The 24764-nt window shown below is 42.1% G+C and overlaps 1 protein-coding gene across 3 annotated transcripts in view; it reads left to right on the plus strand.

Annotated features, from left to right (window-relative positions):
* The window catches only part of MIA3 (MIA SH3 domain ER export factor 3), a 145393-nt gene that overhangs the window by 65739 nt on the left and 54890 nt on the right, over window positions 1-24764 (plus strand). For 2 of the 3 annotated variants that reach the window (XM_077485801.1, XM_077485802.1), the window contains exons 7-11: window positions 6835-6966; window positions 14408-14539; window positions 17944-17965; window positions 20274-20362; window positions 20635-20712. In XM_077485801.1, coding sequence (XP_077341927.1) covers window positions 6835-6966; window positions 14408-14539; window positions 17944-17965; window positions 20274-20362; window positions 20635-20712 — 453 coding nt within the window. The remainder of the gene's footprint in view (window positions 1-6834; window positions 6967-14407; window positions 14540-17943; window positions 17966-20273; window positions 20363-20634; window positions 20713-24764) is intronic. The other variant, XM_077485803.1, reaches the window with a different exon arrangement.

Here is a 24764-nt window from a genome sequence, read left to right on the forward strand (position 1 = left end):
CATTTTTTTTTTTTTTTTGTTTTTTTTTTTTTTGCATTTAAGTCCAAATATGAGATCTGAGGACTTTTTGACCCCAGATCTCATATTTAAGAGGATTTGTCATGCTTTTTTTCTATTACAAGGGATGTTTACATTGACCAAAAAAATCAAGTAAAATAAATAAGAAAAAAAAATAAAATTTTTAAAGCACCCCGTCCCGATGAGCTCGCGTGCAGAAGCGGATGCATACGTGAGTAGCGCCCGTATATGAAAACGGTGGTTAAACCACACATGTGAGGCATCGCCGCGATCGGTAGAGCGAGAGCAACAATCCTAGCCCTAGACAATTTTGAAGCGTGACATGTTTGGTATCGATTTACTCGGCGTAACATTTATCTTTCACAATACAAAAAAAAGAAAAAAAATTGGACTAACTTTACTGTTGTCTTATTTTTTTTTATCCCAAAAAAGTGCACTTGTAAGAAGGCTGCGCAAATATGGTGTGAAGAAAAGTATTTCAATGACCGCCATTTTATTATCTAGGTTGTTAAAAAAATATATATATATATATATAATGTTTGGGGGTTCCAAGTAATTTTCTAGTAAAAAAAAAAAAAACTGTTTTAAACATGTAAACGTCAAAATCGCAAAACATGGCTAGTCCTTAAGTGGTTAAAGGGATTGTAAAGTCTTGTTTTTTTGGTTAAAAATAACATTATAAGGTTATACTTGCCTCCTCTGTGAAGTGGTTTTGCACAGAGCAGACCAGATCCTCCTCTTCTCAGGTCCCTCTTCAGTGATCCTGGCCCCTCGCTCCTGTTGAGTGCCCCCACATCCAGCATCTTGCTATGGGGCACCCGAGCTGAGCCACAGTTCTCTGTGTCCATTCAGGCACGGAGCCATGGCCTGGCACCGCCCCCTTTGTCTTCTTATTGGCAATGGTGCTGCTGTCTCAGCTAATTAGGAGGGGAGTCCCAGCCAGCTGAGTGTCTTGTGCAACATCGCTGAATCTAGAGGGACCTCAGGTAAGTATTAGGCCTCTTTTACACAGGCATGCCACCGCTGACATCCGCTGCTCCATAGGAGTGAATAGAGCATCTGATCAGGTCCACCTGAAAAACTGACAGGCGTACCTGATCAGAACGCCTGTGTGATGGGGCCTTAGGGGAGGCTGCTGCACACAGAAGGCTTTTTATCTTAAGGTGTAGAATGCATTAAAGGGTTTGTTAACCCATATAACTCCAAACTCTGCTAGACTCTCTATTAGACCTTGGCAGAGCACACTGTACCTTTCTTATAGAAAAACGAGCGTTGTAAATACTGTTTTAGCGATGTCTTCAGGCCGGTCACGTGACTCGCGGCTGCTCTACAGCTTTGATGAATGGATGAATGGATACTGCAGGAAGGACCGTGATCTCCCTCTGACGTCAGCCGGGGAGATCACATGGCCACTCAGCCTCTCCCGCAGTAGCCATGGAAACCGTCCGAGAGTCACGTGACTGACCTGAAGACAGCGCTAAGACGGTTTTTACAGCAGTTGTTTTTCTAAAAGAAAGGTACAATGTGCTCTGCCAGGATATGAAAGAGTTGCTGGCAGTGAGGAAAAAAGATTTTACTAGAAGTGTCTGTGTTGTACCGAATCACAGCGTAGATGAGGGCGGCAGGAGCTCGTCGCCTCGCCCCTTACCTGCAAATGGCGGATCATGTAAATGTACGTGATCCTGCGCAGCGGAAACCGCACTGCCATAGTAATAAGGCAGTAGTCAGTCTGCAGGTGGTTAAGTTCTATTGCAGCGTTGCCGACTCCCAGCTGCAGTTATCTGCCTGGCCTCTCCTTGGCTTTGAAAGGTTGCTGAACTATCTTCCAAGGCTCCCTTGGATTGTAGAAAAGATAAAAATGTTATTAAAGACACTACCAAATTAAGGCCACTCTTTACCCAATGTGTTCTTCCTTTTTCCAAGCATGTGTGCTCTCTCAGGTCTTCTTTAGTATTGAATATGCTGATTATTGTTTGCGCCTTTTGTTGACATCAGAGACCACAGTTCAGGCCCCTCACACCTTGTAGGTTGACAACCGCTGCTCTAGCCCACAGAGATTACTGGCAGTGATTAGTCCAATTTCCCATTGAGAAGAGATGTATTGGCAGTGTAGTTTAACCCTTAGATAAACTAAATAAGGCTTAGCAAAAATGTACCAGGTACTATTTTTTGGAACAAGGGTTACTGGATATTTTTTGCGTGAACAAATATGACTTCGTAAATCCATTAAATTTTTGTGCCTTTGTAAAGCATGTAATGTAATCTTGTCCAAGCATACCCCTGTAGGTCCTGCAAGGTTGGAGTTTCTCTGTGCTCCTCTGTGACGTGCCACCATGCAGCAGTGATTTGGCCTTAGTGAGTGGTTTGCAGTTGCAGAAAGAAAGTAAATATTTGACAAAGATAATGAGAAATACGTGGCATGAGCAGGAAACTGTGAGAAAATGCTTACTAATGTTGATGTGGCTTGTAGAAATGCACATCAAGTAAAGTTAGAGTCTAGGTGCATTCGATTAAAGAAATAAAGCATAATCAAAGCTCAAAAAACACCCTGAATAGAGAATGGAAGGGTTAGAGCTGCTGTCAGGTTTTTATTATTGTTTTTTGTTGGGAAGATTTCCCTTAAAGAGACACTCCCTTTGCTCATTTAATCTCACCATGCTCATTCTGTGTAAAGACACCCACTTATCCATTGTACTTTTCCAGTGATCCCTACTTACGTTATTTCTAGGCGTGGGTGAGCACATAGCCTCTTCCCGTGATGTAGTAATTGGTCCTAGCAGCCAATTTCTGGGTCCGGGCACCGTCACATTTAAAGGCGGTGACATCAGTAGGCTCCAACACCAGCGCACACAAGGCATTTATGTGGCTGAGATGCGGAAGGCGCAGCGGGAGATTGCTGGAGAGATGAGTATAAAGTTGTCAGAGGAGCAGCATTAAACAGACAGCCACTTTATCCTGAATGGGCAAGGTAACAAAAGGCTCAATTCACAAAGCTTTAACAAAAGGATAAGGCTTTCTAATTTAGTCATGTGACTGTAATTCTCTTATAGTCACATGACTATTTTTTTTTTCATGTAAAATATCCTTATCCTGGTGTACTTACTTTGTAAATTTTGACAAATCTCTGTTTAAGCACTAGCCTGTGTGTACCCCTTTATTACCAGATCATTGTTCAGTTTTTATTGTAATAGTTTGAATGACAATTACTCAGTGAGTATGCAAAAATGTAATTTATTTAGTTAAAAAAAGATCCCACAATCGTTGGCGCTTTAAACACCCCCACATTAATTAATGATCCCATCTCCCCCTCCACCTTGATTGTGAATATTTGCGAACATTAGTAGTGTTTACACTTGATTCACAGTGATCAACAAGGTACAGAGCCACTCTGATTGGCACTTTACATAGTGACTGTGATCTGGGCTCTTCAATGACAACTCAGATCACATCCATTCATGGGCTCGCTGGGGGCTTATGTTTTTGGAAGTGACCTTTATAAACAACACTCCAGAAATACATGTCCACCTCCCTGACATACATAACAATATGCAGTATGGCGGTGCTCGAGCACACCTGGCTAGGTTATGTCCCAGACCTTGACATTGTCACTTTTGCTGGTCAGCTGGCCTTGTGCAAAAAAGGTATAAATGTGAGAAAAAAACAAAGTAGTGAAGATACCTAATACGGTGTACATTGCTTTGTATCATAAGCATTGTCGGTTATTACAAAATCAGCAGGTCTTTCTCTGAAATGTGGAAATGTCTCTGGAGCTTTCCTAATTCAAAGATAAGTGCCTCTAGATTGTATTCTTACATTCACATTAGTGGAGACCCCAACTGTCTTCTATTCCCCCACTCTGATGCTTGGTGTGGTGCAAAACAAGTAAGTGATTTGGCTGTATGAGATGTATTTCTAAGCTTGGATCTGTAATACTACCCCTGGATGGTCACCTTTAGTAAGAATGATTTGATGGGCAGAGTGTGTATGTTTGTTGTCGGGTGGAGCGGATGTGGCTGGGCATTTATAACTCTTTCTTCAGGTAATTTCTGCATTCTTCCAATTTTTTTAATTAATATATTTTATTTACACCATCCTTGCACACTTTCCAGCAACTTTTCTCGCGAGTTAAAGAGAAACTTCAGGCAAACAGCCAAAAACACTATAGAAATACACACCCTATTTTGTCAAAAGTATTGGGACACCTGCTTTCACACACAGGAACTTTAATGGCATCCCAGTCTTAGTCCGTAGGGTCCAATATTGAGTTGGCCCATCCTTTGCAGCTATAACAGCTTCAGCTCTTCTGGGAAAGCTGTCCACAAGGTTTAGGAGTGTGTCTATGGGAATGTTTGACCATTCTTCCAGAAGTGCATTTGTGAGGTCAGGCACTGATGTTGGTCGAGAAGGCCTGGCTCACAGTCTCCGCTCTAATTCACCCCAAAGGTGTGTTATCAAGTTGAGGTCAGGACTCTGTGCAGTCCAGTCAAGTTCCTCCACCCCAAACTCGCTCATCCATGTCTTTATGGACCTCGCTTTGTGCATTGGTGCTCAGTCATGTTGGAACAGGAAGGGGCCATCCCCAAACTGTTTCCACAAAGTTGGGAACATGAAATTGTCCAAAATGTCTTGGTAAGCTGACTCCTTAAGCCCCTGTACACACGGTCGGAGATTTCGACAACCAAATCCGTCGGATTTTGCCCGTCGGATCTTGTCCGAAACTGTTGCATACACTCGGTCGGACTAAGTTGTCGAAAAATCCGATCATTCAGAACGTGATGACGTAATTTCGTTACGATGGGACTACGTTCAGGCTAGTAGCCAATAGCTTTGATGTAGGAATTTGATCTGAGCATGCGTGGCACTTGGTCCGATCAAAATTCTCTACACATGATCGGAGTATGTCCGATCGAACCAGTTGGTCGGAAAATATTTCCAACAAGTTGGAAAATTGGGTCCGACGGAATCAGTCCGATGCATACCACACACAGACGGATTCTCCGACCGTGTGTACAAGGGCTAAGAGTTCCCTTCACTGGAACTAAGGGGCCAAGCCCAACTCATGAAAAACAACCCCACACCAGAGGTGACTGATGCTGAACAAGTTACGTGTTACAACCTAAATATTGGTGTAATGTGTTCAGAAAGGTGAACTTCTCCTTTAAAGCTAAAAAGTGATCAGGATGCTGGGATTGGCTCTGCTGGACCCACTGTTGTGTCTGTGAAGAGCTCAGCGTTTAGTGGCTGAAAGGAGTTTGAGTTTCTTCCACTTTCTAGCTCAAACCTGTACTGATCATCATGGCAGCTACTTTCAGGAAAGGTTCTCTTCACTGCAGTCTACTTTGCAGGATGATCACTGGTTCATTTTAAAGAATAAATTCACGTTAAAAAAAAAAAAAATGCACATTTTTTTTATTTCTTTTTTTATAGCAGCTGGTGCCATATGCAGGTCTCCTGCAGATCTGTCAGTGCATCTGTCTGCCCGTATATATCTCGCTCCACAGCGCTGTGGTAGTTCATTGAGAACTACAAGCCGACATCCGCAAATGATGTGGGTACTTGTAATTCATTCCCAGAACTCTAAATAAATGACGCAGTTGTGTGGGCATCCCTGATTTAAAAAACTGACAGCTTGTTCTTGTCGTACCTGCTGTCTCTATTTAAAAAAGAGCGTGGCCGTGTGGGCTCTGCCCACATGGTTGTGTTATTCATTCACAGAGTTCTGTTAATAAATGAACTACAAGTACCAGCATCCTTTGCGGCTGTCTGCTTGCAGTTCTCAATGAGATACCAGGGCGCTGTTGAGCTCTCTAGGTAGTTTATTGATTCTTCCTGTCAGTATGTAACTGTATGCCCGTACAAGGTACGAGCAGACAGTTTACACTGACAGTCTGCAAGAACCCTGCTTTGCACCCATTATCTGCTGATCGCAGGTGCAATGCTTTCCAGGCTCCTAGTAAAAAAAAGAATGAATGCTAATTTTTACCTGCAAAAAAAGTGCGTTTATTTATTTTTTTTTATTTTAAAAAGTGAATTTATCCTTTAACCACTTTAACCACCGGACTGCACATTTACTGCAGCAAGGTTCCCTGGCTGCACGAAACGATGTACCGGTACCTTGCTTTGTGCAGTAGCCTCTGGGGGTACGCGAGCGGTGCCGGAGGCTTGCTCTAATTGGACACAAGTGGAGCCATTCAGTGGGTCCGGCAGATGCGATGTCCGCTGGCTACCTGCAGTTGTTCCCCAGAGGGGCAGAATGCCGCTCTGTATATTTAAAAAAAAAAAAGGCAGATTGCCGTTCTGACAGAGGAAAACATAGAGATCTTTTGTTCTCCCGGTCAGAGTAATCCCCACACACTTAGTAAGCACCCCCTAGGGACACGGCCCTTTGATCACCCCTGGTGTTAACCCCTTCCCTGCCAGTGTCATTAGTACAGTAACAGTGTATTTTTAGCACTGATCATTGTATTTGTGTCGCTGGTCTCCCAAAAGATGTATGTGTGTGTATGTATATATGTATATGTATATGTATATATATATATATATATATATATATATATATATATATATATATATATATATATATATATATATATATATATATATATATATATATATATATATATATATTAGAGAGAGAGAGATTTTAATAATATAATATAATATAATATTTTTTTTTGTAAAATGCAGAAACTGCCTCATTTTCAGTATGTGTGAGTCTCAATGTGTCCTGTGTGTGCAGTGTTTGTTACCTTCATATGTCATTAGAGAAGTAATGTGTAACCTGTGTTGGTCTATAACTGACCATCACTTATCCAGGTGGAAATGGATGAAATGGAACAAACGGACCCTCTATCTTCCTCCTCCTCCTCATTGGGAGTGGGAGCAGACCCAGCTGTTCTGGGGACCCTCCCCACCTTATACAGCCTTCTGATCTCCAGACTTCTCCAGGTTAGTATATACTGATAATGTATATGATAATATATATATATATATATATATATATATATATATATATATATATATATATATATATTTAATATAATTTTTTTTCTGAATTATTAGTATGTGGCATTGTTTGTGTTTATAGGAAATTCAGTGCCTCCATTGTCCTTCTCTGTTGTTCTAGCTAATAAGTTGAATTGCTTTATCAGCTGTGTTTAGTCTAGTCAACTGATATGAGCTGGTAATTTTGTGACACTTGGGTGTGTAGTATTGATTTATATAGTCGGCTGAAGACCTCATGGATGTTTTTTGGCTCCAGCATGTTATCCTATGTGTCCATGCACACATAGGCTGTTGTCAACTGTTTTTGGTTGGGGCGTTTTTTGGCTGAAAAAAAAAAAAAGCCCCAAAAATAGTGGGTTCTGAGAGGAGTTTTTCTGCTGTTTTTGATCCATTGGAAAAAAACGCTATTGCAAAAACATTGAAAAACTCACTGCAAAGCTACTGGCATTTTTGGAATGTTGTTATAATGCCCAGTGTGCAGGAGGTCTAATGGATAAAGAGAGGTAATTGCTGAAAATGAACTCATTTTCCATGGGGGTGTACCGAGAAAGCTATACATAGTCTATTTATTCAAAAGATTTCCTAACAACTGGAAGACCGTACACTGCTGTATATGAGCCTCCATTATCAAGCCGGCTGACCTCCTCTTCTCCCCGTTAATCTTGCTCACCTTTTAGTGAGGCAAAAGGGAGAGTTGTCTCTAAACTTTATTGATGTTGCTGCATGCCTTATTACAATTGTTTGCCTCATTTTTGTTGTCAGCTGAGTTGATGGGGGGGGAAAGCATTGGACAGAGGAATTCTGTCAGCTGTTTTCAGGGAACGTCTTCCACCTTTTTTATTCTTTTTATTTTATTTTTTATTTTTTTGAAAGTGGTTGTAAACTGTTGGACATTTTTATTTTTTTGTACCTGCAAGGTAATGTCATATTATGTTAAACTTGCCTTTAAAACGAAGCCCTCACGTACCGAGATGTCAGCACTGCAGGTGCTCTCGTCTTCACCCATCTTGCTTCTGGGTTTGTAGATTCTGGCTCTGTGACTGGCTGGAGCCACGATGACATCACTCCCGTGTGCATGCGTGAGCCACCGTTCACTGCACAGGGCACTGAGAAAATGGCACAGGTGGCTGTTCCTTCAGGTGCATGCCCCAGTGATGTCACTGGCTGCATGTACAGTAAATGTCAACCAAACGGTGCATGTTTAGGAGATATTTACACTACCTATAGGTAATCCTATACTAAGGCTTATCTATAGGTATAAAGCAAGAGGTGGAAGTCTACTTCCACTTTAAAGCAGTGTTCCACTCGTTTTTCTGTTTATTAAATGTCAGCAGATAACAAAATGTAGCTGCTGACTTACTAAACAGACACTCGCCTGTCCCACGGTTCAGCGATGCGGCACCCAAAGCTTTGCTCCTCTCCACGGCGCCATCATTACAACTGTGGGCACCCAGCTGTGCCAGTTTGCAGCTTCACAGATGGGCACACACTGCGCATGCGCGAGTAGCGCTGCACTCTTAGTGGCCAGGCAGTCTTCTGGGACCTGTGACGTGTCCCAGAAGATTGCTGAGAGGGAGAGGAGCAGTTGCCTAGGCGGCCAGGTGACTGAAGTAAGAAGTACATGTCAAAACTAGGTACCCACTCCCCCCCCCAAAAAAAAAAAAAGACATGCTAAATGTGGCATGTAAGGGGGTGAGGAGTGCTTAAAGCAGAAGTTCCACTTTTGGGTGGAACTCAGCTTTAAGAAGCAACTTAGCTGAGATCGCTCGTATTAGTTGGTTACATTGAACTGGTCATTTGTAGCTTCTCCAAGACACTGCTTCAGTTCCATTGGGAAAATTTTTCTGCATTTTATGTCCGTAGAGAAAACACAAATACCCGTAATTCAGTCTCTGTGAAATGTGTACAAGAACAGCATGGATGGGGGGCTAAAGGTCATACCTCCAATGGGTGGGATCAAGTAACTAGAACATGATGGTTCTATGTGTTTTACACCCTTAATCCTGTTCTCCGACATTCAACAGCTACACATTCCATTGTCATTTGGAATAATAGGTGTGCGCTGCCGGGCGGTATTTAGAACTGATAAATTGGTTTGAAGAAGCGCTCAAATGTCTTCAACATTAAAGAACAAGTCCACTTCAATGTAACCAATTTCTACTAGATATAGTATGACCTAGAGCTGCACCATTCTGGCTAAAATGAGAATCACGGTTTTTTTTTTTTTTGCTTAGAAGATCCCGATTCTCTCATGATTTTCACGGCGTAACATCATCTTTCACATTAAAACAAAAAAATTGGGCTGACATTACTGTTTTGTTTTTTTGTTTTGTTTTTTAAATTCACTAAAGTTTGTTTTTTCCCAAAAAATTGCGTTGGACTGCTGGGCAAATACAGTGTGACATATAAAATATTGCAGCAATTTAAATTTTATTCAATAGGGTTTCTGCTAAAATATATATAAAATGTATATAATATTTGGGGGTTCAAGTAATTTTCTAGCAAAAAATATTGGTTTTACCTTAAGAAATAATTGTCAGAAAAAGATTTAGACTTTAAGTGGTAAACTTTCTGCATTTACACTTGTTTAAAAACTTGGCAGACTGCCCAGATTTTTTCTTTACACACAGAAGTTTCCCTTTAATCTAATAAGGAAGAGTTAGTTACAATGTTTCATTTTAAAAACTTGGCAGACTTGTATAAAAGAATTGGCAAACTCTGCAATAGGGATCATTGTGGGGGGGGGGGTTTGAATCAAGATCGTGATTTTTTTTTTTTTTTTAACGATTAATTGTGCAGCTCTACCATGACCTCGATAAGTGAGAACCTTCACTGACAACTTAGCTGGGAGAACGCATAGCCAAATGGTTAAGTGCATTAGAGCTATTGTGTGTTTTCAGTGGATAAGTTTGCGCTGTTCTTGTAAAAGCTGCCAGAAAGCAATTTCTGAATAATATTCATATTTATACATGCATTTCCAGGTTCGGATGATTTAGATGCTATATATATATGGGTCTGTAGATCCTCCTACTAGTGGCTGCTTTCATATGAAGTGATAGTCATGTATCCTGCTAAATGACTCAAGTTACCCCAGCATTTAATTTTTCTGATTTATGTCTGTGTTGCCATGTACTGTATTTAAAAGTATCCTGTTCTCTTTGCATTACATCCTTTGTGTGAAATACTTGGTGATTTTTCCAGTCCCACTGCTTTCCTAAAAGTGACCATGCCAGGCATGGAAGCGCTTTCATCCAAGCATGGTCAGTTTTAATCTTTACATTCTAATTGGGAGCACAGCCTTGTCTGTACCCCAGTAGACTTTTTTTTTTTTGCTGACATGCTCTTCATTGGGAAGATCAGTGTGCTGCTGTTTTTTCTGCTTCCTGCGGACTCACCCCTCTACAGTCTCCACCCCAGCCCTTTATGCAGCTCAGAACAGAGGTTAAAGTATTTGTGTCTGCATGAACAGAAAAGCCCATTGGATTACAGCAAAAAATACCATCTGACAGTAATCACATTTAATTTATTAAAAATACTTATTTATCTTATTTTCATGTGTTTGGTGATTACATAGCTGCACAGCCCCTTGTTCAGTTATTTTCCCGCATATTGGGGGGGGGGGGGGGGTGCTAACTGTGTAACGAGCAGGCTGCATGTTGCGTGTGCACATGCAGGGGGACTAGCAGGATCACCAGGTATTTCTCAGTCAACGAACCAAAAAAAAGTGCATAGACTACAGTTACAAACATCTGCATGGACACACAGACCTATGTATGAAAAATGAAGGAAGTTGCTTTGCTATGGTGTATAGACATACATACTATACATATTTGAAGACTCTTTTTGAGAAACGGGAAGTGTAAAACATGATCGCAGTGCAGCACTACTACTGGGGTAATACAGTGTGTGGATTTAACCACTTCCAGACCGCCGCACGACTATACAAGTCCTCACTGAGGATTAGCTCAGGCGTGTTCGCAATCCTCATGTGCCAAACACGCCAGGAAGTCGGCACTGCACAGCGCTAAGCACAGGCAGTGAGATATTGTCCAGATGTGAGGCTGCAGAGATTGGGAAATGTCTCATGCTTGTAATTGGCGCTCCGCAGTGCCATCTTCCTAGCGGGCTCTGCACCTGTGCCTTGCGAACACGTCTGAGCTCATCCTTAGTCCTCACGTTGAGGACAGATATCGTTGTTATGGCAGCTAGCTGCTGCCATAACCCCAGTATCACCATGTTCAGCCGGCAGTCCAATTTAAGATAAAAGTGGTCTCTGCGGCGGATTCACCGCAAGATCACTTTTATCAACGGTGGTAGAGGGGGCCCCCGCCGTGATCCGATGCCCTCCGCCGCTTACTGGACCCATCAGCAGTGGCGGAGGTAATCTGATCCTTCTCGTGGCTGTGCATAGAGAGGAGTGAGGGGAAGATGGCCCCCACCCGTCTCCATGACACTGCAGGGTGGAAATGACATCAAAATGTCACTTGTGCCCATAGCTTTTAAAGGTTTTTTTTTTTTTTTTTTTTTTTTTTTTTTACAATTATTTATATTGCATTTTAGTGTAAATATGAGATCTGAGGTCTTTTTGACCCCAGATCTCATATTTAAGAGGTCCTGTCATGCTTTTTTTCTATTATAAGGGATGTTTACATTCCTTGTAATAGGAATAAAAGTGACACAAATTTTTTTTTTTTAAACCGTGTAAAAATAAAAGGTAAAATAAATAAGAAAAAAAATCATTTTAAACACACATTTTTAGCTCGCCAGCAGAAGCGACCGCATACATGAGTAGCACCCACATATGAAAACGGTGTTCAAACCACACATATCAGGTATCGCCACGATTGGTAGAGCGAGAGCAGAAATTCTAGCCCTAGACCTCCTCTGTAATGCAAAACATGCAATCTGTAGAATTTTTTAAATGTCACCTATTAAGATTTTTATGCGTAAAAGTTTGTCGCCATTCCACAAGTGGGCGCAATTTTGAAGCATATGTTGGGTATCAATTTACTCGGCAGAACATTATCTTTCACAATATATAAAAACAAATTGGGCTAACTTTACTCATGTCTTATTTTTTAAAAGTGTGCTTGTAAGACCACTGCGCAAATACGGTGTGACGCAAAGTATTGCAATGACCGCCATTTTATTCTCTAGATTTTTAGAAGAAAAAAAAAGTATAATATTTGGAGCTTCTAAGTAATTTTATAGCAAAAAAAACCTGTTTCTGACTTGTAAACAACAAATCTCAGAAAGAGGCCCGGTCCTTAAGTTGTTAAAGAGCAAATATATCTGGCCCATGTAGTACATATATACTACTTACAAGTGATAGGCCCCCCAAAAACAAACCCTCTGTAACATTCTTGAAGCTACAAACACATATGCTGTATAATGCTTGCAACCACCAAATATCTAAAAAATAACAAGGGGATAGCAGCACAGATATCTTTTATTGCTCAACTGAAAGCAAAACTTCTTGAAGTTTTAAGAAGGAATTAGAAGACCTGTCATGTTTTTGTTTTTGCAGTCTGTGCCATTACAATCATTTGCCCTCTCTGCTTGCCCTGCTGACTGTTATCACTACAGAAAATCCCACATTTTGAGTGGTTACCAGAACAGGAAAAGAAGAGAAATTTTCCAGTAGGAACACTGGTCCTGGTGACAACCAGGAATTTTCTCTCACTTCCTGTATGAGCTATGGGAAAGGAATTGAGGGTAAATCTCTTCAATGAGGCGCAGATGGCAAAAGGGTGTTCCCTCTGCTCTACTTTAAGAGACATAAGCATACAGCATGTATGCTTATACCTCTTGGGGTCCTTTCACACATTGCAGCCCTAGTACAGAGGGAAGAAAACACAGAAATTAGAGGTGAAAAGAGGGATAAGGAGAGAGAGCGCCCAACTATCATGGGCCCCTACCAACCTCCGAGCTGGTCACCACCGTATGTCCCACCCCAGATTCAGTTCTGGGTCCACCGAGGGAAGATCAAGTGAGTAAGGTATCCAAAAGATCCCATGGGATTCAGTTGTACTCATCTGAGGAGTTATTCAAGGAAGCTGAGATACTCCATCCTCTTTACATCCTGGAACCTCGCATGCAACGCAACCAGGGAAGGGGGTTCCTGTTTTTTTCCATTTAGGCTGCATTCACACCTGAGCGTAGCGTGTTTGAACGTTTTTACCGGCGTTTTGTCACTGTCACACTACAACGCGCGACAACGAGCGTTTTGTCACACTACAATGCGCGACAACGAGCGTTTTTTAACTTCGGCGTTTTTTTTTCAGCCAATAGGAAAAATATTTTTCATCTGCTTATTTTTTCTTGAGCAGATACAGCGTCAAAACGCCAGTAGAAACGCTCGTTGTCGCGCTAAACGCTCGAATCGAGCGTTTCCATTAGTTTCTATGGGAATGAAAATGCCCAAATCAGCCCAATTCGCGCGTCAAAAAAGGGTCCGGAACTTGTTTGAGCTTCAGGCGTAGGGCTTCAGGCGACATGGAGTGGAGATGTGAACCATCTCCATTGAGAATAATGGATTTTTTCCCCTCCAGCGTTTTGTAGCTTCAGGCGTAGGGCTACAAAACGTTCAGGTGTGAATGGGCTGTAAAGCGTTACCAAGCACCTTGCTGCTGTTTGCTGTAAACACATGAGTTAATATTTTTTTTTAAAGTTTAGAAAATGTTGGAGGGAGGAGTCCCAAGAGGAAATATTTAGGGTTAAAGGGGGTCCAGGATCCAAATAGAGAATGGAAGAGTATGGACCCCCCCCCCCCCCCCCCCAATAGGATGTGGGTATGGGACAGGATCAAAATACTGTATATGGTATAGTGTTCCCAACTCTCTTTTTCTACAGCGCCAACAGGGGCCGTCAGCGAAGGGATATATGGAGTGGAGTATGTCTGTCTGGGGTCAGATGCCAACGAAAAATCATTTTATATTGGATTTCCTTCTATAATGTGCGAATCCTGTGACCATATGGCTTGCCATACTGTCAGTGATGTGTGTTTTATTTTTATTTTTTTAGCATCTCTAAACACTTCTCTTGTAATATACCTGTAAATTCCTAAGGCCACATAGACTAACATAGAGGGGCATTAAGAGGCTAAAAAGAAGAGTTAAGTTTTCTTAGAAGCAGCTTTTTTTTATTTTACACCCAGTGTGCATGAAGAGCGAGTAGCCTCTCATGTTATCTCATGTTGTTGATCATGAATTGTAGCTGCCTAGATAACGATTGTATTTATCTATTGCAGCATTTCTGTATCCAGCTACCAATTGCTATATACGTTTTTAGCTGCTACAAAGTTACTAGTGTAACCTGGATCCTATTGTGAATTTTTATTATTTTCTCTGATGACATAAATTAATTTGACTGCTTTCTGTTCCAGCTTATGTCGGCTCTGCCGGAAGATATGCAGCCCGGTCCTGACTGGTTTGGTATTCAGTGGGAAGCTGTCATCATTACTCTATTGGTGGGAATGATCTCCATCATGATCCTTTTCTGGAGGACCTGTCTTTCGGTGAGTTTTTAACTAGCGCTGGTCTCAAGAGCTAGAGTTGGACTTCAGCCAGTCAGTTTATACAAACTACCAAAATGCAGGCAGTGTTAGCTTTCTTAGTAGATAAAACATGTTAAAGCCTGGCACACACTATTTATTTATTTTCATTCAACACAGTGGGTTGAAGAAAAAAAGTCTGGTCAGGGCAGCTGTACTAATGATCTGATGTTAGTACATCGATCTTCCCTGCTGTGCTGTTGTGTTCTGACAGGGAGAAAACCAATATCGATTACCAGTGGCGGCCCAACCGTTAGGGGCGCAATTGCGTGCCCCCCCATCCATTAATTCGGCCCCCTAATCTACATGCAGGGTGCCGGACACATGGATTCCAATAGGGGGGTGTTTTTTGTTTTCTTTTTGAAGCCAATCAGGAAGCAGGCCCTGAGACTCACCACCCGATTGGCTGAAAGGACAGGTGATCCTTTGGGAGCCGCCGTGATGCAGAGAAAGAAGAGACACCTGCCCGCTGCCCGCCTGGAACCTAGATAGGGTAAGTGTGGGGTTGGATGATCTGTTGCATTTGGATGTCAGAGGTTTGTCTATTTTTCAGTGTAGGCATCACATGAGGTGGTGGACCGAAGAACCTTTAGGTGATTTTAGTGGTATTAGTTCACTTGTGACAGAAAAAATTTAGTACTTTCTGTGATGCTTTTTTTTTTTTTTTTTGCACTTGCATACGTTTTATTTTTATTTTTTTTTCAGGACAAGTTTTCTGAGTATGTCCCCTCCATCAAGGTCCCAGTAGTACTGCTGGGACCTTGGGGGATTTAATAAAACGATGAATCTGGTGCAGCTATGCGAAATAACCAATCGGCTTCTAACTTCAGCTTGTTCAGTTAAGTTTTGACAATAAAACCTGGAAGCTGATTGGTTACTATGCACAGCTGCACCAGATTCTGTGTGCAGCATTTTTAGTAAATCTCCCCCTCCTGTATTGTTTTATGTTCATTTTTGGTTATTTCAGTCTCCCCTCTGCTTATTTTCTTTGTCATCCTTTCTGTATTATTTGTCTTTCTTCCACCAGTTTTTTCCTCTCATCTTCCCTCTTTGCTGCACTTCCTCTCCTCTTCTACTGCAGTCAGGTTTTTTGGACTCCGTTTTGTAACATTAGCTTTCTGTACCCGTGAAGTGCAGATCATACTTCACACTCAGGATATTCGCAGTAGTAGCATTGCTACAGCTTGTAACCTGAGAGTCTCTCACTCTTTACTTCTTATAAAAACTACAACAGGGGGTAGACAACCCCTGGCATGGGTGCTGCAAGCGACACGCAAAGCCTCTTTTGCTAGCCCTCGACTTCCTCCCCATCAGCAGCGCAGGGAAGGTCAGTAAGACACTATTGCAGTCCAATTTCAGAATTCCCCATGCCACACCTGCACTGAGCGGGAGGCACTGCGCCCCATGCATTATAAAAGATGGGAAACATTGTTTGGTTCTCTAACTTTGCTGTAGCTGCGATCGTCCGCTATTGTGATGGGGAAGAGATTGGGTGCAATTTGGGGGGGGGGGTCTGCGGGGGCGTTCCTTGTTTCCAGGATGTGGAGGACTGTCATTGGCCACTTCTAAAGCTAATCACAGTCCTGCCAGCCCCGTCCACCATCTGAAGGAATATGGCTCGCTTAAATGCCACTACCAATCTCAGAAAGAAGGGATTTCACTGTGATTGAGAAAAACACAATCAGGCGACAGTTTGTGGAATTACTGTTAAGCTTCTGGGAATTTTGTTGAAATTATTCGTGAACTTTTGTGTCACTTACTACTGAACCCCCGCACTCTGTGTCCCTTTAAGCCACAGCCAGTATTCAATGCAATGAGAATCACATCCAACTTTTGCTGCTGCACAGAAACTTTTTCTCAGCTGCGGGGGCCTAACTTATGATCCTGCACACAGGCCCACTGCTTTCAGAAAATACCTCTGACCTGAGCTCATCATTGCGCATCCATTCCAGATGCTTGTATGTGACATCCCATACATCACATACAAGCATGTGGGCTGGATGCGAGAGGTGGATCAGCAGGAGGAGTGTGAAAGGACTGGTAGATGTGTCGCATCTCTGCTTCCTTTCAGCACTCTGTATATCACGCATTTCATAGATGAGAAGAAGGTACAGCGGTGGGACAAAAAAGCAGGAGAGTACAGCAGTGGGGAAAATGAGCAGGAGGGGTTCAGAGGTGGGCCAGAAGAGTAGGAGGGTACAGCAGTGGGACAGAAAAGCAGGGGGGGGGCTACAGTGTTGGGGCAGGTGAGCAGGGGGGTTAGAGCTGGGGGGTTCAGTGTTGGGGCAGATTTGAAAAGAAGTGCATTGGTGTGAAAGATGAGCAGGGGGTTACAGTGGTTGGGCAGAAGAGCAGGAGGTTATAGAGGTGGGGATGAGATCTGGTGACTGTGGAGGCCAATGGAGTCCAGTGACCTCATTGTCATGTTCAAGAAACCAGTGGTGAGATGATTTGAGCTTTGTGACATGGGGAATTATCCTGCTGGAAGGAGCCATCAGAAGATGGGTACACTGTAGTCCATAAAGGGATGGACATGGTGAGAAACAATACTCAGGTGGCATCTAAACGATGCTCAGTTGGTGCTAAGGGGCCCAAAGTGTGCCAAGAAAATATTCCCCACACCATTACACCTCCACCAGCATTGAGTTGCTGCCATGTGATTGACTGATTAGCAGTTTGATTTACCAAGCAATTGAACAGGTGTACCTAATAAAGTGGCTAATAGAGTGCTGAATCCCACTTTATAATTTATAGTGTTTATTTCTTTTTTTTTTTTTTTTTTATGGATGCCAAGATTTTTTTTTTCTTTTTTTAAATACGCTCTTTAAAAATTAGTCTTCAGTGTTGCTGCTTAGGGTAAAAATGACAAATGCGTTGTAGCTGTAAATGCAATCAGTGCTTTTCTCCAGTTCTTCTTCAGTCAGTGTTGCAACTGACAGTTTGAGATGGTGTACAGAGCAGAGATTGTGTCAGTCACTCTCCTCTTCCTTTCTTCTCATCAATTCACAAAAAGCCTTGTTTTTTCCTTTTTTTTTTTTCCTTTACTGAATATAAAGCGCTCTTCAAAAAAAGTTTTTTTCCTGGAATTCCAATTTAAGAATGCACAATGTCCTCTCATTTCAAGTCTAGTCTGTCCATTTTGCTCTCAGTATAGAGGTCAAGGCTCCCAGCCAGTGTTCCACAAGGCACAGAGCATTTACTCAGCAGCTTTTCTTAGCACTCTGTTAATCCTATTTGCCGTGTTCTCTTACACTAGCTGGCCTGTACAGATCCTGACCTTTGTATGCAGTCATTGTAGACATGTGCTGATTGTACAACTTTCTGCATTTTTTTTCTGCTGTCAAGTAACAAGCTCTCTTCTTTTGCAGGTAAAGAGCAGAGTTTATCAAGGTAATGTTTAATATCCATAAATATGTGTCATACAGTTCATTTTTTTCCCCCACTGATCTAGAAAATATGTATTGCTAAATAATGCTACATCAGCCTCGAGTACAAATAAAGGTTTTCCTAAAGGAGAGAGAACTTCTAGGTAAATAGCATTACTACATAGGAACCACTTTAATCTCAGTCAGTCTCTGAATTATGGTAAAAAAAAAAATCAGATCGGGCCACCCATTGATTTCTATGGGGAAGCGGATGTCAGAGGATATGTGTCATCTGACACCTGTCTGCCATCTGATCCGACAAGATCCACTCAAAACAGACATATGGCAATACGTTCGCCATCCGTCCATCAAATTGGATCGAATGAAAACGGAAAGGCGGTACGTTTTGATCTCCCCAGAGGAGAGGGGGACTCTGACAGGTCTGTCTCAGCACAATGAGCGGAAACAAACCTGTCACCCGTCTGCTCAGCGGGGATCAATGGGAGTGATCCCCCTGTGAAAGGGGCCTAAGTGTGCTTCCCAACAAGTCCCTTCACACAAACTATGTTCTTCCAAGTTTTCATGAGGCCTTTGCTAAGTACGATTGTTTAGCCCATGCAGTGTGGTTTCATTTTAAAAGCTCTCATCTGCCAAAGACAATTAGTTCAACAGCGTGGATGCCATTGACTCCTGCTGCTGTCAATCACAGCCAGTGAAGAGAGTTGTGCTCTGTGTGTGAATGGACACACCGAGCAGGGCTTAAGAGCTGCTTCCTATGGGGGCACTCATGAGGGGGAGGAACCCAGAGCACTGGCAGTGGAAAAGGTAAGTATGATGACAAGTTTTGTTATTTTAATGAAAAAAAATAAATCAAGCTTTACAATCTCTTTAAAGTTCAACCCTCCCTCCCATTCATCTTTAAAAAAAAAAAAAAAAGACTAGTTTCCTTACCTGCTTTCGCCGTCATGTGTCCTTCTCTGGTGCCTGTTCAGCTAGTGTGCAAAGGTGACCCCATGCTGAAGACCGTCCTTGTCTTCTCCCTCTTCCCAATGAGGAGTGCCACCTCACCAGGCAGTAGACAACCAAATGAGAACCATCCCATTCTGCAGTGAGGAAGAGAAGACCCATGTCTGGAACACATATAAGTGTTAGGAACTACAAATGTATTTCTGTACAGCTCCTATTTGAGAAGCAAGTCACAAACTACTGGAAGAAGGGAGCCCCTTGCATATATTTATATAAACACTGTCCTTCCTATGTTATTTTAGACAGGCATTTATAGAAAGCTGAATTCCTATCTCTTGACACCTTCCAAGCCCTGATCTGCAGGAATATTCTTTTCTACAGTGCAGATTGCACACAGTGGCTTGAACAGAGCAAGGTTTACACCCACCTGACCTTGAGGTGGTAGCTTAACGCGGTGTAAGAAAAATTAAAACTAGATATATTTGCAAAGTTGCTAGTTGTCCCTGAACACAAAGCAGTTTGCCAGCTTGATTGGAGATTATTATATTGTGCCTAGTGAACACTTATGTACACTTGCACAGAAAGAAGCCTTTAGATTATAGTAGATTTATATACCGTATTTTTCGGACTATAAGGCGCACGTAAAAGCCTAAATTTTCTCCCAAAAACGACCGTGCGCCTTATAGTTCGGTGCGCCTTATATATGACCTGTTGACATCGCTGGAGTTCTTTGTTAACAGTATCTGTCATCTTGACGTAAACCTTCGGACTATAAGGCGCACGTAAAAGCCTAAATTTTCTCCCAAAATCGACCGTGCGCCTTATAGTCCGATGCGCTTTATATATATGGAAATATCCATTTTATCAGCCGGTCGTTGCTAGTGCGCCTTATAATCCGGTGCGCCTTATAGTCCGATGCGCCTTATATATGGAAATATCCATTTTATCAGCCGGTCGTTGCTAGTGCGCCTTATAATCCGGTGCGCCTTATAGTCCGAAAAATACGGTACACTGTTGGTTTGTTAATAACATTTCCTTTTACTGGATTGTGAAACTGTAACTGCCAGCTGCACTGTTATCAGATGTGCCCTGACCTGTGTCCCATGTTGTTTATTTCTTATGGGTGTAAAATTATTCAGCCAAATTTGAGCAATACACATACACATTATTAAATATTTGTTGTCTCTTGGTACAATGGATTACAAGGCCAACCATGCACAGATCATATTTATTTAATATAATCAAATGTATTTGTTACAACTTTTTATATTATCATACTGCAGGTCTGCAGAAACATAGAAAAATTATTAATAAAGATAAATGAAATGGCTTATTTTTTTTCTTAATCTGCTTTGATTTTCTTGCAGTCAGCGAAAAGCAGCTTGTGGAGAAGATTGCTACTCTGATGAAGGAGAAGAGTGAGGCTTTGGAGAAAATATCTGATTTGGAGAAAAAGGTAGTTATCACTCAGAGATCTGGAGAAGCATTACTTCATAACACTCCAAAGATATGCTGCTGATAGGTTAATTGGATCCTGTCTAAATTGTCCCTAGTATGTGTATGTATGAATGTGAGTTAGGGACCTTGGAGTGCAAGCTTCTTGAGGGTAGGGGCTGATGTGAATGTACAACGTATATGTAAAGTGTTGCGTAAATTGATGGCGCTATATAAGTACCTGAAATAAATTGAATAACAGAATCCTGATAAATTTGTCTCTGTCACTGGCAGATAAAAGAAGCTAAAGAGTCTGAGAGCACAACGCAGGAGAAAAGCACCCATCTACAGGAAGAGACTGCCTCCCTAAAGGTAACAGAAAGCAACTCTTATAATGACGTGTCTGTGCATTTCCTGTATGACTCAATTACTGCAGTAAAAAAAAATAAAGTAAAAGCATTTGTTTTGTAATATGGTTTTGTAGGAAGGTTAGAACCTATTTTAAAGTTAAAATGTAAATAAAGCTACCCCTGTAAAGAATACCTTTTGATATCTCTCCTGCTGTCACCAGGCTAAAAACCTAAAAAAAAAGAAATCACATTCTGGGAAGTGTCAGATTTCTGGTCACCTATCCTGCTCTGTGCCTTCACCCTGTACTGTATTGATGTGATGTGGGAGTAGGCAGGAGGAACCACAGAGCACAGTGTCGTTAAAGTGGAAGTAAACCTATCCATAAAACGGGTTAATTTCCGGCACGTTCCCGGAAATGTAACACTCCCATTGGTTGTGCTCTCAACTGAACTGTCAAACCATCCAATGGCTAGTGTCATAACTGATCACATGTGCAGCATCATGGCAGTTGTAGATTAAACAGAGGCAAAGATGGCAGATTCCTTGGCTGAAAACGATAGGAGGGTTTACTTCCACTTTAAAACTAAACCCTCCTATAAATTACAGCCATTGAGTTACCATCTTAGTCCCTTCTTGACCTACATTTACCATGCTACTACATGTGGTCAGTTTTGACATCAGCCAGTTGATGGCTTTGCATTTGGTTGAGAGCAGATGTAACTAGGCTGGTTATTCACTGCACACCTTGAATGTACTTGTTTTGGGGAAAAAGTTAAATTGATGGTTTTAGGTCTACTTTAATTCACTGATATTATTATGAATTTTAAATGAGCTTTATGTGATGGTAGACAGGAAAGTGACCTGTTGCTGGAACAGTGACGTGCATTGCTTAACATGATCCTGTCAGATGCCTTAAAAATTCTAAAGAGTAGTAGTAGTAGTAGTAGTAGTAGTAGTAGTAGTAGTAGTAGTAGTAGTAGTAGTAGTAGTAGTAGTAGTAGTAGTAGTAGTAGTAGTAGTAGTAGTAGTAGTAGTAGTAGTAGTAGTAGTAGTAGTAGTAGTAGTAGTAGTCGTCTCCCCTTCCGTCAAGTGCTACAGATGCTTTTCTACTTGCAGGGTCTCTATAAGTTGGCCATATGTGAACAGAACTTTCACGGAGGACAGTGTGAAAGGGGAGATTCCAGTTAATTTTCCTGGACTAGGCCAGAAGCAGATTTAGTGCTAATGTTGCAAAAAAAAAAATCTGTCCCCAGGAGAAATGGAGTGACACTTCCTCGGATTTTCCAGTCATAAGATGTGGTGGTTGCGTTTGTTTTTTGTTTTTTTTTTAGCCTTTTTCACTCTGTTTTCACCTGGTGATCTCGCCAGTAACACGCCACCTGTATTGGTGTCCCCACTCTGGATGAAGAAGCACAGGGGGCACCTATGGACAGCATTGTCAGTCTGGGGAAACTGCAGCATTGGCACTAGCAGGTTTAGATGCAACAAATTGAAGGCAATCTCCAGCTCACACTGCAGTTACAGCAAACAGCATTTTTCCTTTTTGTGATAAAGATTTTTACGCAAATGAAAGCTGATCATTTTAACCACTTACGGACTGCCGCACGACTATATACATCCTAACTTTTAACATACAAAATATCAAAAGCCAAGTCCTACACCCGACAATATAGGGTGGGTAGAAAAAAAAAAGAGAAAAAAACGTAAGTTCAAAAACTGACAAATAATATAATGGGTCCTGTATAAAACATACCATGAAAGAAATAAGATCCAAGATCTCATTTACAAGATTCCAAAATATTTCCATTTCCATGGGGCTAGTGGGGATGCTATAGGAAGTAAATAGGCCAGCACATACAGTGCCTTTTCCACATTTTCCACATTTTGTCATGTTACAACTAAAAACGGAAATGTCTTTTATTGGGATTGTATGTGATAGACCAACACAGAGTGGCACCTAATTGTGAAGTAAAAAAAAAAAGATAAATGTTTTTCAGATTTTTTTTTTTAAACAAATATGTAAAAAATGTGACGTGCTTTTGAATTCAGCCCCCTTTACTCTGATATCCCTAACTATAATCTAGTGGAACCAATTGCCTTCAGAAGTCACCTAATTAGTAAATAGAGTCCATCTGTGTGTAATTTAATCTCTATATAAATACAGCTGTTCTGTGAAGCCCTCAGAGGTTTGTTAGATAAGCTTAGTGGACAAACGGTCTCATAAAGGCCAAGGAACATACCAGGTCAGGGGTAAAGTTGTGGAGACGTTTAAAGCGGAGTTAGCTTATAAAAAATATCCCAAGCTTGGAACATCTCACGGAGCACTGTTCAATCCATCAACTGAAAATAGAAAGAGTATGGCACAACTGCAAGACCTACCAAGACATGGCCGTCCACCTAAACTGACAGGCCGGTCAAGGAGAGCATTAATCGGAGAAGCAGCCAAGAGGCCCATGGTAACTCTAGAGGAGCTGCAGAGATCCACAGCTCAGGTGGGAGAATCTGTCCACAGGACAACTATTAGTTGTGCACTCCACAAATCTGGCCTTTAAGGAAGAGTAGCAAGAAGAAAGCCTTTGTTTGAAAGAAAGCCATAAAAAGTCCCGTTTGCAGTTTGTGTAAAGCCATGTGGGGGGGGGGGGGGGGACACAGCAAAAATGTGAAAGAAGGTGCCCTGTTCAGATGAGATCGAAATTTGACATTTAACTTTCTTTTCTTGCATCAGGGGACACAGAGCCATAGTACTTAATATGCGAGTTATAGGGCCACTGATAGGTGATGGACACTGGCATGCCCCAAGGCAAGAAGTGTCCTCCCTATATAACCCCTCCCACTACTGGGAGTCCTCCGTTTTTTCGCCAGTGTCTAGCGTGTTGGTCACAAGTAAAGATGTGATGTGCTGAGCTCCACTGGAAGCTTCCCTGCTGGGGCTAGCCATGCTGACCGCATCCGTTCTGATGTCCTTTCATGGGCTAAATGGATGGTACCCGGGCCTCTTGTCCGAAGAAACTAGGTTTTGCTTGCGAATGCTTCTCTTTAGAGAGCTGGACCCTCGGATCCAGTACTTTTGGTAGTAAGGCCATAACGTTTTTACTGGCAGGGTGCTGTCGCAGGTCCAGGATTGTGGGTAACCTGAGGTTCCCATGTTCCTGAAGGTTTCCTAAAGTTCTCAGAGCCCACTGTGAAGGGTGAAGATTGGGTTTTTATTTTTATCTCGAGGAAAAGGTAAGGGAAATTTGCTGTCATGCCTATGTGTCACCACTGGGGGCTGTATTGAGCACTCACCAACCTGATGCTGGAAACAGTGCAGAAGCCTTCATTTCTCCTTCTCCTCCTGCCACAACAGATCCTCCAGTGAGAAAGGGGGGGGTCTGGGTCTCCTCTTGCACCCCCAATATTGATCCTTTTCCCCTTCGGGGGATTGATCTAAAAGCAGTTTGCTTAAAAAAAAACAAAAAAAAAGGCAGAATGCGCTGCCGCTAAGCGGAGGATTTACCACCCCCCCACCATGTCTGCTGTTTTTACAGGACGCCTGAGCCACTGCTCGTGCGGAAAAACCCTTTCCTTTAAAAGGAAGGGGGGCGTAATTTGCGCAAGGGGGCGTGGCTAACGGCGCTGTGTATGTGTAGCTGCTGCTGGCTGTGGAGGGACACATGAGGAGGATGGCTTGTTCAGGTTAGTGTCACAGGCATTTCCCTTTGACACATTATACTTTACCAGGCTAGGATTAATAGCAGCTAATGGCGCTGGACTATAGCCTAGCAGTGTACATTCTTTTGCTGGTAGCGCCATTGCTTTATGCTTCAGGCCATGAGTGGTAATGGGACCAGGAACTCTTCTAAAGTGGTCAGTGGTTTTCACTACAAACTAAATCCATTTCCAAAAGAATGTCATCCTCTGAGAGGGATGCAGCTGGTCAGATTGAGCCGCCAGGGGAAACTGTTGCATAAACACTTCAGTCCCTGTATATATCATACAAGAGGTTTTTTCTTCTACCATTTGTAATTTGGGAAGAAGATTGATGCTATGATGTCTCTCCATAGTGGGGCTAAACATAGCAGATTCCCATCTAT

The sequence above is a fragment of the Lithobates pipiens genome, unplaced genomic scaffold (assembly GCF_037356315.1).
Source record: "Lithobates pipiens isolate NorthernLeopardFrog02 unplaced genomic scaffold, aLitPip1_a1.2 Scaffold_18, whole genome shotgun sequence".
NCBI classification, from domain to species: Eukaryota; Metazoa; Chordata; class Amphibia; order Anura; family Ranidae; genus Lithobates; species Lithobates pipiens.